The 15,664-nt window shown below is 38.8% G+C and overlaps 1 protein-coding gene across 3 annotated transcripts in view; it reads right to left on the bottom strand.

Moving 5' to 3' along the window:
• Positions 1-15,664, bottom strand: part of pcsk5b (proprotein convertase subtilisin/kexin type 5b) — a 336,889-nt gene that overhangs the window by 158,481 nt on the left and 162,744 nt on the right. For all 3 annotated transcript variants that reach the window (XM_063068758.1, XM_063068760.1, XM_063068759.1), the window contains exons 11-13: positions 11,657-11,774; positions 9,156-9,344; positions 1,830-1,966 (exon numbers count right to left, since the gene is read on the bottom strand). In XM_063068758.1, the coding sequence (XP_062924828.1) occupies positions 1,830-1,966; positions 9,156-9,344; positions 11,657-11,774 (444 nt within the window). The remainder of the gene's footprint in view (positions 1-1,829; positions 1,967-9,155; positions 9,345-11,656; positions 11,775-15,664) is intronic.

The raw sequence follows: 15,664 nt of genomic DNA, 5'->3' as shown, positions 1-15,664 counted from the left end.
GAACAGAGGTTTTCCCATTTTGGTGAATAGAATTTTTCCAGCCAAGGTGACTCTACAATTTGCTCACCTTTCCCTTTTTGGCCTCTAACCTGTAGTTAAAAAGATTACATTTTTCTGCTTATTTTTAAGCACCCTTTAATGTATAATGGTACTCAATTTAAAAAACGATGCAAGAGAGAAAAAAAGTCAGAATCTGACTCAACACGTAGCCACTTTTTAACTAAATTATTTTGATCAAAGGCTTTTGCTTAGTATATTGGCTGAAAATAAACAGATCTTATGTGATTAATAACACATTTTGAAGCATTCTGGAAAAATTATCCAGGAAACCGTGCCCAAGGGATTGAAATTAGGCCTGTCCATAGATTTGATGTAACGGCACAAGTTTGTGATCAGGTGCACCCAGAACTAATTAAACATTTGAGATTTAACCCACTCACTGGGGGAAGTAAGCTTATTTAATTCTACTTCCCCTTGATGCACATGTTCCTGATGAGAACTTGCACCAACAGACATGCATTTGTGTTTCTGGCACTTCTGTGAATAAAGCTATATTCTACAAAGGATAATAAGGCTGTCAATTTTTTCACCCTCCTGGCTGGTTAGCTGGCACCTGGTACTCATCATACAACTTCGTAGATCAATGAAAACCTTAAGGGTTATTGGTGGCTTTGTCAAATGTTTATAAATACTTAAATTTAATGTCCTCTGCACTGGAGCTTGTGTGCTCTGCTTAGCATTAGCAGTACCCTGAGTATGCTAATTGGTCAGAGCACTTATGGTTTTGGGGTGTGAACATTCACAGGTACATACATTGATGTATTTTAAAAAATAAAGAGAAAACATAGAACGTCATTCAAATGCACCCAGAACCTGTCACAAATCTCTGCCATCTGCACTCACCTGTGCATCAATCACTGTTGATTCCATTGTACCTCGTGGAGTGAATCACCGAGGCAGAGTACAGGAGCTGCCTTTGAGGGCAGGCTGAGCAGAATAGTGTACTGCCTCAGTGCTGAATGAAGGGTGTGGACAACTCTGCACAGAGGCATCAACTGCTTCATATATTAAGAAACTTGTCAGGATCTTAAGGCTTCTCTCATCACTTGCCATTGGACAGATGTCCAAACTGTGCTATCAGGCTCAGACCCCAGAGTCAGAGAGCACAGGAGCAGGCCCTGCAGCAACATCAGGTACCCATCCATGGCACCATCCAGTACCCAGCTACAGCAATCCGATGACTTCTATAGGCTTTTATGCCACGGCACAGTAACAAGCCCAACAATGGAAACTGTCCATTGGGATCAATAGTGCAGAGAAATCCCTTGGTTAGGGGGATCTATGAAGCCAGCCAGAGGGGGATGACAGCAGCTCCACCACATTAAACAGGAGGTGAGAGAGTTGAATCTGACCTTGCTGGTCTCGACTTATGAACCAGGTGCTGCCAACCATCAGCGATGGTGCACCTGAACCTCACATCACAGAGCTTAGTGACTGCATCAGTTGCCTCAGCTGGGCAATTTCCAGCCCTCATAGGTGACCACTGCACGTTGCCTCTATGGCTCACTGCACATTGTATCCTGCTTCAATGAGATGACTAACAGTTCCAACGGTGTGGGTGAGCCAGAGGTCTCAGCCCTCAAACCACTTCCCAGCATAGCAGGGCTGTCAGCTATGATGCTTTAATGACACCTTTCCACTCATGTTTCTATTCCTGAGAATGCAGCCCCAGCACTTGACAAGGTACCATTTTGCAACAGTAGATATTTCTACAACAAAATTAAAATGTTGAATATGCAAAGTCCTTTACAAATGTTTGCCTGGAATACCTGGTGTTTTGAAGTTTCGAAGTTGGGAAGGAGTGTCGTGGATTTCAAGTACCCAGTCACCTGCTGCCTTCTCACCCCAACAATGAGTGGTCATGAACTCCCAACTCTTGAAACCTTCCATGGAATGATCGAACAACCTAGGACAAAAAGGACAAGAAACTGAGAAAAGCAAAGGAGTATTCCTTTCCCTAGAGGGCACATGGGTTAATAATAATAATTAGTATTTAATTGTTCCCGGGTGGGAAATTATTTCAACACAACAGCAATATTTAAAAAACATTTAGCAATAAATAATAAATCTCACAATAATATTAACTAATAAAGTACACAATTTACCAATGTGCAATAATATACAATAATAATATAGGAAATAATAAAACAGACTACTGTAATATGATGCATGTTCTCCAATTGCACAGAGATGAACTGTTGTATATTCTTATTGGATTTGGTAGGAAAGATTTTCTGTAATTAACCCTTGTGACAGCGGAGCTAAATGAGTCTATTTGAAAGGGTGCGCTGCTGCTTGGACCCTGATGCAGGGTCTTGGAGAGGATGTGTCTGATTGCCCATAATGGACAACAGTCCATTTAGTGATCTCCTTGCCACCACTAATTCAAAAGAGTCCAGGTAAAGCCAAGGACAGATCCAGCCTTTCTGATGAGTTTATTACACTGAGTTTGTTGCACTGTTCTATCCTGTAAGCAAGGTACCTTTGATGATTTGTTGCCACATGAAATTCCAAGTGTCTTTAACACTCCTCATGTAACTTCAGGCTGGAGTTCAAATTATACCAGGATTAGAGACGTCACATTTGGTCCAGGTGTCATAATCAAAACGTTAAGTCATGCATGTTTAAAATTAACATTTCATGGAAATATTTAAAAAGGTATACAAATAACAAACCGAGTAACAAAATATATATTTAAATGAAATACAAAACAAATTAGAACACTATGTACAAAATGCTAGAGGAACTCAGCAGCATCCATGAAGATGAACAAAGTTTCAGGTCAAGATTCTTCTTCAGGTTTGGAAAGGAAGGGTGAGGATGCCGGAATAAAAAGGTGGAGGAAGGGAAGAAAGACACTTAGAAGATGATAGGTGAAGCCAGCTGGGTGGGATAGGTGAGGAGCTGGAAAGGAAGGAATCTGATAGAAGAGGGGAGTGCTCCAAAGGAGAAAGAGAAGAACGGGCACCAGTGGGAGGTGACAGGCAGGCGAGAAGAGGTAAAGGGTAGCCTCATCATGGCACAAGAGGAGACCATGAACCAACATGTCAGAATTGGAATTAAAACGTTGGACCAACTAGAAGTTCTGCTTTTGCAGAAGGAGCGGAGGTGCTCAATGAAGTTACAGTAGGTCTCGCCATTGAAACTTCGGGAGCACCAGATTTTTGAGTGGGCCGGTGTAGCACCCTGGCATCTTGCAGGGATAAGTGCCAGGGGGGACAGATATACAAGGGAATCACAGAGGGAGTGATCCCTGCAGAAAGCGGAGAGTGGCAGGGAGGTAAAGATGTGTTTGGTGGTAGGATCACTTGGTGGAAGTTGCTCTCTGCAGGCGGCACAGAAAAGGGAGAACGAACAGCAGTAATAAATTATGCAAATGAGTGATCCCTGATTTTATATAATTTAAGCCTGGCAAAGTACCTATTATGTTTTACCGTTGATAATGTGAGTAGAATTCCATACACTGAAGTTAATACTATCAAGCCTGACATACAAGTTGCAGTTTATGCAATATTTAGTACACCTGATACACCCCCTTTTCCTAAATGGTTTAAAAACTCCCCTCAGTTCTTTCTTCTCTAGTTTGAGCCTTTCTAAATTCAAAATCAGGCTGTAGAAAACAGCCTTTACACGACTTCTTTCTATTACACTTTTTGCTATTTAAAGCGCTGTACCAGTTACACCAAAACTGCTCTGAATAATAATGAAAAGCTTTTGATCTTAATTCTGAAAGTGAATTTTTAACCTAATTACATTCCTCCCAGTTTAGGTTGCTTTTCCAATGTCACACACGTCTGTGCACCAAGTTAAACACACCTGGTAATTGGAAGCTTAACAATATACCAAATAATGTTTTCTATTAGCTTGTGTTCAAAGAGAGCGAAGTTCGATTGTCCCAATAACACAAATAATGAATCTTGGAAATTCCCAGAGCACTAATATCAAAACACAACACCATTAGAAAGAAAATATTCATGAAAGAGGGAAAGGAGACAAAGGTAAATAATAGACAACAGAATTCAAAGATTAAGGCAAAAAGGTCACATCATCACTGGAAGTTAGTTAAGATTCCAAAACATTACACCCAAGCAAGTAAAAAAATACTGGGAAACATAATACATTGCACAAACAGTGACAGCTGATTGGTCTGGGGTCATTTCCTTCTGGGCCACTGTTTTAAGAAGCCTCAGTTTATATATTTTAGTTAAATAAAACCTTAGCTTACATTCAATGCTTTCAAATCAACTTGGGGCTAATCGCATGGATCATGCTGTCTGCACAATAGGTTCAGCAAGCTAATGGCTGTACAACACATCCAGCAGTGCTTAATTTATTAAGAGCTTCCGATCCAGTGAAATTGCACACAAGCAATCTGTACACAGTGTGTTAATGAAGTGGAATACATTTAACAAGACCAGTTTTAACACAGTAGTGGGCCTTTGACTGCTCTGCACCTGCAGATGTTGGACAAACTATTGACTAAACAGCTGCTTTCCCTCAGGAATCACTTTAAACACTCATCAGCTGGCAAAAGGAACTTGAGAAGAAATCCAGACACACTAAACAGGTTAATCAAAATTTTCTGTCCAATTCCTGGAGACTGACTATCATGGAAATATTTTTCTTCAGAGCAAATCTGGTGTAGGCATTTCAGAAAAAAGTATGCTAAACATGTGTTAAACTGCAAAGCATTTCTGGCCTCTATGATAACATTTGATATTCGATTGTCTATAGACTAAAAATGTGAAATATTTTACAAGATAAACGGAGCTTCTCTCAGGCAGTTCCAGCTTAACTTTATTTGTAATTTTTGTGGAGCTTAATAGACTCATCATAAAGTAGAAATGGAAGTATTGAAGGCCATTTGGCCCCTTGTGCCTATTGTGGCATTCAATGAGAAAATGACCATTATAGTCATCACTATATTGCAATAACACCATACACCCTTCTGTTGCCTCTATATTTACTGATTTCTGTCCTTTAATTACCACGACTGAGAACCCACAGCCCTGTTGAGTAATGAATTCCACAATTCGTTGCATTCCAGATGAAGAAGTTGCTACTCAGCTTGAAAATGCCAACTCCTTGCTTTGATACTGCAACTCCTGGCTCTGCACTCTGCAGATAGGGCAAACCTCAACTCCATATCTAACCTCACAAACCCCTCAGGATTTTTGTACATTTCAAAGCAATCATCTCTTACCCCCCTCAGATTCAGAAGACACATCTCTCTCCTCCCCTCAGATCATAAAAAGCACTATTTAAAGAATCAAGTCTATGAACGTTTGCTGCACCGTCTCTATTGCAGATACCGGAGATCCTCCTTATGTAGGGGGAGCCAACCTTTAGTCAATATTCTGGATCTTGCTCATTAGGAATCTGCACAATTGGAGCAAGAGGTCTCTACATTTTCGCTTCCTTCTATGTCCAGTTAGTAACTTCAGCCAGGACACAAGTGACTGGATTTATTTTGGGTTGAGACCCCGTCCTGATGCAGGGTCTTGAATCAATGTGCCAACCAGCTCTCTCTCTCTGCACAGATGCAATTTCACTCAATAAGTTTCTAGTAGTTTGTAGTTAACTGGGCAAAGAGCCACAAGGTAATGTTACAGTCTATAAAACTCGTGTCAGCGCATACTTGGAATTTCACACAACGCACTGATGAGGCCTCACATTGACTATTGTGAACAGTTTTGGGCTCCTCATTCAAGATGTGCTGGCAGAGAATGTTCACAAGGATGATTCTGGGAATGAAAGGGTCATCATACAAGGAATGTTTGATAGCTCTGGGTCTGTACTTGCTGTAATTTACAAGGATGGGGGCAGTGTGGGGGTGTGGATCTCGTTGAAGCCTTTCGAACATTGAAAGGCCTGGGCAGAGTAGATGTGGAAAGGATGTTTCCCGCGGTGTGGAAGTCTAGGACGAGAGGGCACAGCCTCAGGATAGAGGGGTGTCCATTTAAAACAGATGTGGGGAAATTTCTTAAGCCAGAGGTTGGTGAACTTCGGGAATTTATTACCACAGGCTGTTTGGAGGCCAGGTTGTTTGGTGTATTTAACGCAGAGATTGATAGGTTCTTGATTGGATACGACATCAAAGGTTATGGGGAGAAGGCCAGGGAGTGGGGCTGGGGAAGGGAAAATAGTATCAACCAATTGAATGGCGGAGAGACTCGATGGGCCAAATGACCTAATTCTGCTCCTATGTCTCATGGAATACTGTGTTCAGTTCTCATTGCCTTATTATGGAAGCTTTAGAGAGGGGACAGAGGAGATTTGCTGGGATGATGCCTGGATTTGACAGCATCTCTTTCAGAATAGGTTGAGCAAGCTCGGGCATTTCTTGGTTGGATGAAGGAGACTGAGAAGTTACTTGATAGAGGAAGACAAAATAATGAGGCATAAATAGAATTGACACCCAGAGACCATTTCCCAGGTGAGAAATGACGAAGATGAAGGACATAATTTTAAGATGATTGAATGGAAGTTTAGTGGGGATGTCAGAGGCAAGATATTTTTCTGTTATACACAGAGATGCATGGAATGTGGTGGTGGTGGCAGCAGATACATTAGGGTCATTTAAGAAACTCTTAAATAGGCACATGGATAATAGAAAAATGAAGGGCTATGTGGAAGGGAAGAGCTAGACTGATCTTAAAGTCGAAAGGTTGGGATGACATTGTGGACCAATAGAGCCAGTACTGTGCTGAAATGTTCTCTGGTGATCTTAGCCACCCATTCGTTGAATGGAAAGGGAGCTGGAAGCTTCAGAAGACGTTTGGAGTAACCATCCCTCACAAATGTGGAATTACAGTGTCTGAGTGGTCTATAGATCTGCTATTAACCTGCTTATCCATGTAGTGTGGAATGATGCTGTTATAATAGTCCCAATAATTTCTCCTTTGGCCCACCATGCATTTTATTTCCAAATTAGTGTGATATGCCAGACTACTTGCATAATTTTCCAACACAATTTCAAACTAACCTTATATTTTACAATGCTTGCCTTTATTGTTAGGTTGGGGGGGGGAGGTGGAAGGGGTAGAGGAATTAATGGTATACAACTCAGATTCAATCAGAAATGCTCTGTTGAAATTATTGCAATCCCAAGACTTGCACATTTGCTTCTGCTGTCCTGTCTTCTGAGGCATCAACAGTATCAAAGAGACATGAATGCAGAAGATAGTCACAATTCATCCAAATAACTCAATAAAGGCAAGCAGGTTAACAGATTGCCACACAGGCATGGCATTCTTACAATACGACATGAAACGTGTAGATAATGTTCTTGGATTTCTTCATTTGCACAAATTTCAAATGAAACCTTTTCTAAAAGAAATGGAATAGAGGGATGATTGTACAGAGCTTGGTTACACAAGAATTCCTATCATTCAGCTCTGCCATTGCAAAGAGTCCACCTACCTATTCCATTAATATAGCGGACCACATCAAACAACTCCTGCATTGCCTTGTTGACTGGATCTACTCTAACAATCATCCTTCACCCTCTCTCATCTTCCTGTTAATTAACAGCATCCAATCTTGCATTCTGTTCCATGGCATTTGAACCTAATTTACCAATGCAGCCATTATAAAGTTCTTTTACATGCATTCAGTTCCCCCTGGTAATTCCTTATGGCAATTCATCTCTTGCTGCACATATTATTTTGTATGCTGTATCATGTTCACATCACCACCTTCACTCTTTCCCAATCACCGTGGCTGTATCAAGACATACATATTTAGAGTACTAAGGGTTCTTACCAGAAAGGCCTAGATAGAATGGATGTGGAGAAGATGTTTTCATCAGTGGGAGAGTCTAGGACCAGAGAGCACAGCTTAGAATAGGAGGACACCTCTTCGGAACAGAGATGAGAAGGAATCTCTTTAGACAGACAGTGGTATGTCTGTGGAATTCATTGCCACAAATGGCTGTGGAGGCCAAGTCATTGGGCATATTTAAAGCAGGGAGAAGGCAGGAGAATGGAATTACAAAAAATAAATCAGCCATGATGGAATGGCACAGCAGACTCAATGGGCTCAACAGCCTAATTCTGTTCCTATGCCCAATGGCCTAACATTCCATATTTCCAGCATTAAGGATAATTCTGACCTGTGAAATAAAACTCTGACAGACACATCCTCAGTTTCTGTCATTGTCAAAGTTGTCATCTTGTCGATACTTATGAAGCACTCAATCTATTTAAAACTTAAATAATGTTTTTACAGATACCAAAATAGAGACTAGAATATTTGTAAGTGGTCACCATAGACCATGAAATTTCAAACATGCCGGGCAGGAGCAAGCATGAACAAATTAGGATATAAACACCTACAATCGTTGTTACATAGGCTTATATACAACAATTTGGACCAGTGGAAATGGTCCAGAAGAGTTATATGGAAACTATTACCATTTTTCTTAACAACTAATACCATTACTTAGCCTAATAGATTAGAATTACCACAGTACATAATTATCTATTTAAGTGTCTAATTTGCTTTTATATTATCTCAATGTGTACTTAATGTATAAATAATTAGTTTTATACATATTAAAAAATGGAAAAGGTTATATGTGTGAAAAAAGTACATATTTGTGAATTCCTTATCCAAATAAAAATAAGATTAAAAAAAAAGAAAAAAAAAGAAATTTCAAACATGCGCTACTGAAACATTAAATCACATTGGATTTTGATTTATGAAAGGCAACATCAATCCACATGCATGGAATAAATTTACTACAGCAATGAACTAAGATACTTTCTGTCTAACAAAGCACAGTATTTTCAGACAATTCAGTTAATTTTTTTTAATTAAAAAAAGCAATTATTAAACTACCCCAATTCTTATCGGTTTACTACTTCAAGCAGATTATGTTTAGGGCAGCTGGAAAACAACAATCCCTGCAAAAATAGCAGGAAACTGCTCAAACCAGGCTGTGAAACTCCACACTTAATTTGTAGAATTACTGCAGAAGTTGTTGCCGGATTTCCTCCATCTTTGCAGTAAGCACTCATATTGTCTCCTTAATTTCTCACCATATGGTCCATATGCTTTGAATTAAAACTGCCTGATCCAACAATCCAAATTACCTGTTGGATAACAGCTGGGACTTTGTTCCTGACGGAGAGGTCAGATATATTGACAAGTCACCTCGGCGAGGGTGGGCAATGGTAACCCGGACGATAATGTGCTCCAGGTAATTGACATAGTGGTTCGGATTGTCTGAACAGCCAGTGGCTTTGTAGACCGCCCTCACAGCATGTTCAGGACGAATTGTTCTGCAATACGAAAACACAAAAATACTTCATAAGTCGAAGGTTTCAGCATGAAGTGATAACATTGCAGACTCAAGGTCAGGTTCAAACTGTTGCTTGACAGGCATAACTTAAATAATTCCAGATTAAAGACTGTGACAATTTCTGATGATAACATGTTCACGCAAACACTTTAATGCAGGCCCAGATAATAAATGAGCATTGCCTGAGGGAATGTTCACAAGTTTTCAATTTTATCTAAATAAACAGAAAGTGAACAATATTTTTATTTAATGGAATTTGAAATGTAATTTCAGTCATTTCAGATTCATGACATTTAACAGTAAATTACTTGGTCTTCCAGGCAATAACTGAATTGTGAATATATTATAATTTTATAAAATTCATTTCCATTTCTCAGAATGCATAATATGAAATAGCAAATACCTCTTGATTTATTAATAAATTAAATTCCAATTTTAATAACTAGGCATTTATTACAGAATATAATCCCAAATGCTTTTAAAGGAAATGACTTGTCTGACACTTAAAGGCACTATACAAATTCATTTCCATAAGCAAGAAAGAAAGTTGTAATATTGCTTTAGTATGTTAAAAACGGGTCTTCCTTTGGTTATGGAAGCAGGAAGGCAAATTTAGCAATGTCAAGGAGTGCAAGGTCATCTGGAAAATGGCTAGTCTATAGGCAGTTGTTTGAGCAGGAACGCTTGTCCGCAAGTAGGTAATTGAAATCATTCACTGCACCTTTTAGAGGAAAATTGGATACACTCTTTCAGCCCATCATGTCTGTGCTGACCATGGTCAATTTAAATTAAATCCATCTGCCTGCATGCGATCTACCTGTCTTTATCCTTTGCACGTGCATGCGTGTGTCTTAATATTTCTTAAATTTAGAATTAAAGCAAAATACTGGACGAACTCAATGAGTCATTCAGCAAATGTGCAAGTCAACATTTTGGGTTGAGACCCTGCAGCACAGAGAGGGAACAGGAAAGAATGCCAAAGTACAGCACCACAAAAGGGGTAGGTGATGGTTGGAACTAGATGAGCAGCAGATGATGGGCAGACAGAACCTGCTGGGGAAAATGCGTGAGAAAAGGCTGGTAAATGATAGGGGTGGAATCAGATGAGCAGTAGTTGGGAGGAATGAAAAGGGTGAAGGCGGCAGACAGGTAAGTGCTGGGGCTGGGGGAAGGGGAAGAATACTGGGGCTATGGGTAGCCTGAAATTTGAAAAATTCAGTATTCCATATTTAGAAAAAAATCTGTCAGAACTCCACTTTGCCGATGTTGCTCCACATTTAATCAGAGGGGGAAAAAATAAAAACTTCAAAATCTTTTAAATTTTGCACCAGGATCAAGACTCCTGGTAATTTCAAATAAGGATTGTTCCACTGAGGATATGAAATTAAAGGTATTTATATGATTAAAATTAATTTATTTCAACTTAATGATTGGAATTTGACTATTTGGGTGTTTAAATGGGACATTTATCAATTTACATTGATCAGATTTCAAGTCTGACTCCGTATCATTGAGGTGATAAACCCATTTTTATCTCAGGACTTGATGCTGGATCTAGATAAGTTTTGCTCTGACCATTGGCAGCAATAGCACTTACAGATCCATTACAATGAGTGGTCAACAAACACATGACCATTGTGGAGAACACATGCTAGAGGAGAAGAAACACGAAGGTAGAGGAGCAGGAAAGATCATTTATAAAAATTTTAATCAAAAGAAAGTTTACATTATGATTTGGAGTTTGTGCTGAATTTTAACACTGGTTTACAACCGTCCTTGTATAATTACCACAACTTCATAATTCCAAACTAAGAACCAACACTACAATCTTTTATCAAGTAGTTAATGGAAATCATCATATGAATAATTTAAATTAGAATGTGTAATGAAGCATGCACTTCATTCTTTAGAAGTAATTCTCTTCCTTGTAAGTTATCTCTATTAATTAACATTATTGCTTACAGCACTAATTTGTTCACCAAAAGAAAAAAAGCACAGAACATTTTAAAAGTACCCCCTATTATTTCAGTTCGGTCAGATTGGGTTTAATTGATTAATATAATTCAATCCCAATACAGTGAATCTAAGTTACAACTATCTATTATGATAACAAGCCTGCTGAGCCAAAATAAATCTAAATTGACGCAATAACACAAATGTGAAAAAAATCTCTAAAAACGCAACGGTGCAAAACTTATGTTAAAAGAACAAAATTAAGACTTCACATGAAAATAGCAAATTAGGTTTTCATTGCAAAACAGCTTTAAAATGAACTGGCTACAAATTTAGCACCTGGTTTGCCTGTCTGGGTTCTCAGCACAGGTGTGCTGTGATGGAACAGTTTTCCAATGCAATGCTTTTTCCACCATAGCCTCCGCATCCATTAATCCAAATCCATAAAGATGGCTTACTGCAAACATAAAATGTATTTGTTAGTAACTTCCTGAAATACATATCCCAACACCTTATATCAACAGAAATGCTGCCCTAATTCATGTCGCCTGGTGTCTCATTCAGTTCTTTAGTGGAAAATCTATAAGCAGTTACAGGTACCACTCTCAGGAATGAGGCACTGAAGGATGCTATTCTAGTTAACAGATTCTCACTGTATGTATGAGCAATTTATCTACAATGCTAACATAATAATTAAAAATAGTGATCACTTGCATCAACAATCCTGAATTTAGTTTAATTTCCAATAGATTTGAAATGATGCTCCATTCAAAGATTAATATTTCTGAGTTTGAAGTAGATAAGGGTTTTCTCTGGCAATCTTACTACATCATAAACATCACTTTTTGAATGCTAACAAGCCATAGGAGGGTGCGAGGATGCGGAGGGATTCAATTGAAAGTAGGCAGGCAAAATGCATCAGAGAGGATGTGATAGCTACAACAAGGTGCGAGCTCATTCAGTTTAAGAAAGAATCTGGAAAAGTGAGTGTTCTTTTAATATGGTGAGATTGGTATTAATGTTCAGTGGGATCTGGATGCCATTGTCCATAAATCACTGAATATTAATGTAAAATAAGCAATTAGAAAGGCAAATTGTATATGCTGGCATTTATTTGAGGAAAATTTAATTTCAAGAGTAGAGGTGTCTTGCTCCAGTCATTAAGTGGTCTGGTAAGATTGCTTCTGGAATCTTGTGGACAGATGTGGTGTCCGGACTCAAGTTTTAATAAGATGAGAGCAATAACTGAAGTTCACCAGATTCATTCCTGGATTGAAGGGTTTGCCATATGAAGATAAATAATACAGACTGGGCCATTACTCTTGAGTTTGTAAGAAAAAATGTACATATAAAAAAAATAAATGCAGTGATGAAGTTACTCTGGCTGAGGATGCCAGAACCAGAGGGCAAAGTCTCAAAGGGGTTGGCCAGGATGAGAAGAAATTTCTTCACACCAAGGTAGTGAATCTTTCAAATTCTATACCCAAGAGCACTGTAGAAGCTCAGATACGGAATATATTCTAGATACAGGTCAATAGATTTTTGGATATCAAGAGCATTAAGGGTTATGAGATCTCTTTGGGTTATGAATGCCATGAGGAAATATGGACGTTTGGGTTAGTACAGGAAAGGATAGCCAAAGTAAAAAGGAAAAGCTCCATGACCTTACAGAAGGGAAGATTAGGCATGAGGGGCTGGATGACTGACTTCTATTACTATATATTTGTTAGTTTCTAATTACCTACTGCAACTTGCAATTGGTGTTCCCATTTTACAAAGATTATTGGAAATCATAGGGAGTTTGCTCTGGTCCTTGCTTGAACGCCTGTCAAGTGTGCACAGCAAAGGACACATTCCCCAAACTAGGCCAGATAGACTTCCATCTTTGGTCATGTGATGAAATGAATTTTCACCCTGCCCCCTTCCTACTCCTAATGTGGTGGGGTCACATTAGTTTGATTAGTATAGAGCATTCTAACTTAATAAAAGGTGTGAAAGTGATAAAAGATATGAGATTAGCTGATTTTTATTTCTCATGAATCTATAAGTCATTTCAAATATGTAAATCTTGGCCAGTGCTGACCTCTGGTATTAAAGAGTAAATTCACAATCCATGAATTCTATTATGAATATACAGTTAATTATTTAACTAACTCCTGTAACCTGCACAACAGGAATTCTGCAGATGCTGGAAATTCAAGCAACCTGCACCTACCTCTAGTACAGTACATAGATCTAAGAGTTGGTAGTACCACAGTCTTGGTTCTTTGATTACAGCTACTACAGTTCCCAACCCAAACCAGATGAATGCCCATCTTTAGTCACAAAGCCAAACAGATTGCATTTCGAAGAAGTATGCAAAATAAGCCTGGGGTATATTAAAAAGTCATGAGTTTTAGACAGAAACCTGTAGTCATGGCTGAAACTTGCAGCCATAAATATGTACTGCATTACTGAGATTTTATGAGCCATTGAATATATTTTTTGGGGATAATGCTGTGTTTCAATGGGGACATTAGTTTACCATACTTACCTACAGTTAAATTTCAAAGTTAAAGTGAATTTATGATCAAAGTACATATATGTCACCATATACATCCCTGAGATTTGTTTCCTTGCAGGCATAATTCAGTAAATCCAAAGCCCATATGGATTCAATGAAAGACCACACCCAACAGGGCAGACAAATTACCAAAGTGCAAAAGCTAACACATGGTGCAAATTCAAAAGAAAAAAAATAATAAATAAATAAGCAATAAATATTAAGAACATGAGATGAAGTGTTTTTTCACTTGCCCATAGGTTGAGGAGACAGGTGGGGGCAAGTGAGATTGCATGAAGGTATCCCCTTTGGTTCAGGAGCCTGATGGTTGCGTGATGATATCTGTTCCTGAACCTGGTGGTCCAGTGCTAAGACTCCTGTACCTTCTTCCTGGTGGCAGCAGATACAAGAGAACATGACCTGCCTGGGTGGTGGGGGTCACTGATGATGGCTGCTGCTTTCCTGCAGCAACCTGTAGATGTGTTCAATGGGTGGGTAGGGCTTTACCTGTGATGACTGGGTTGTATCCACTACTTTTTGTAAAATTTTCCATTCGACAGCACAGTGACGTAACAAGTATACTCTTTACCATATATCTATAGAAATGTCAAAACTTTAGATGTTATGCCAAATCTTCGCAAACATCTAGTAGAGGAATTACGGGAAGAACATAAAACTTCATCAAGAACAGCAGTCTTTTCATTAGTACAGCATAGATTAAATTATTTACAGTACATGCAGAATGAGGTTCATGTGTTCTTTACCCACTTTCAGAACAAAAAACTGCCAATACTGTGGCATGTTTTGTGCTGTAATCTTCTACGTTCTCTGAAGAATAGCAATATTCTTCATGGTGCAGGGAATGAGGGAAAATCCCATCAGGTTTACAGATTTCTTGTTCTTCCTTTCTGTGCCTTGTGGCACATCGGGTGGCAACCTTGTCATTTATTTAGCATTTGTCTAGTTTTATTATTATTTTTTAAACTAGGCTGAGCTGCTAACTCGATGCTCAACTCAGCACGGATGGAAAGTGTGCAAGATGCTGGGCAGACTTGAAGCTGGGACCACTCACTTTGAAGTCCAGTGCAGATACACCACTGGCCAGTTTTTATTTTTGCAGATACTTCCCTGGTAATTCAGTACCTCCAAGTAGTTAGGGTTCAAAGTCCCAATGACTCAATAGCATTAATTGCATCCAATAAACTGGGAACACACAGGGATTTAGAGTTTAATGTATGTTATGCATTGAGAGGGCCCATTACAATAAAATACAACTGCATAATATTCTTGGGTATTGCATCAATGTTTCACTTGATGGTGAATTGAATCTTAAGTGCTTTTAAGAATGTTTTTCCAAATTGAAGAGATTCCAAATGTCAATTAAAAACTCTTGAAACTCAGCAATTAAAATGCAAATGTCAGGATTAATAATATACCAGAAAACAGCATTTATCACAAACCATATGTAGCATATTTGAAATGTTTTTGTCACATGAAACACAATTAGCCAAGCCAAAACATAGCACATCAGGAACTTAAGCTGCTATAGGGGAAGGCTTCCCAGACAGCTGATGTTTGGTTGTCTGAAAGAAAAAAATCTTCAGAGGTGCCACTTGCAAGGATTTGGCCTCCAGCTGCAAGTACACACAGGCAGGCGTTCATTTTCAGGAAAGAAAATAACCATTTAGTATAAGGCTGTTCCTTATAACCACACAGTTTGGGTGTGTTGCAGTATGCCTCATTTCTATGAAATATTCAAGAAACAACCTTATGGATTAAAATAAAGTGGCAGAATCTCCTCAGTA

Source organism: Mobula hypostoma, chromosome 16 (assembly GCF_963921235.1).
Source record: "Mobula hypostoma chromosome 16, sMobHyp1.1, whole genome shotgun sequence".
In the NCBI taxonomy this organism is placed as follows: domain Eukaryota; kingdom Metazoa; phylum Chordata; class Chondrichthyes; order Myliobatiformes; family Myliobatidae; genus Mobula; species Mobula hypostoma.
Note: the sequence above shows the minus strand (reverse complement) of the source record. Positions and strands in the feature narration are given on the sequence as shown.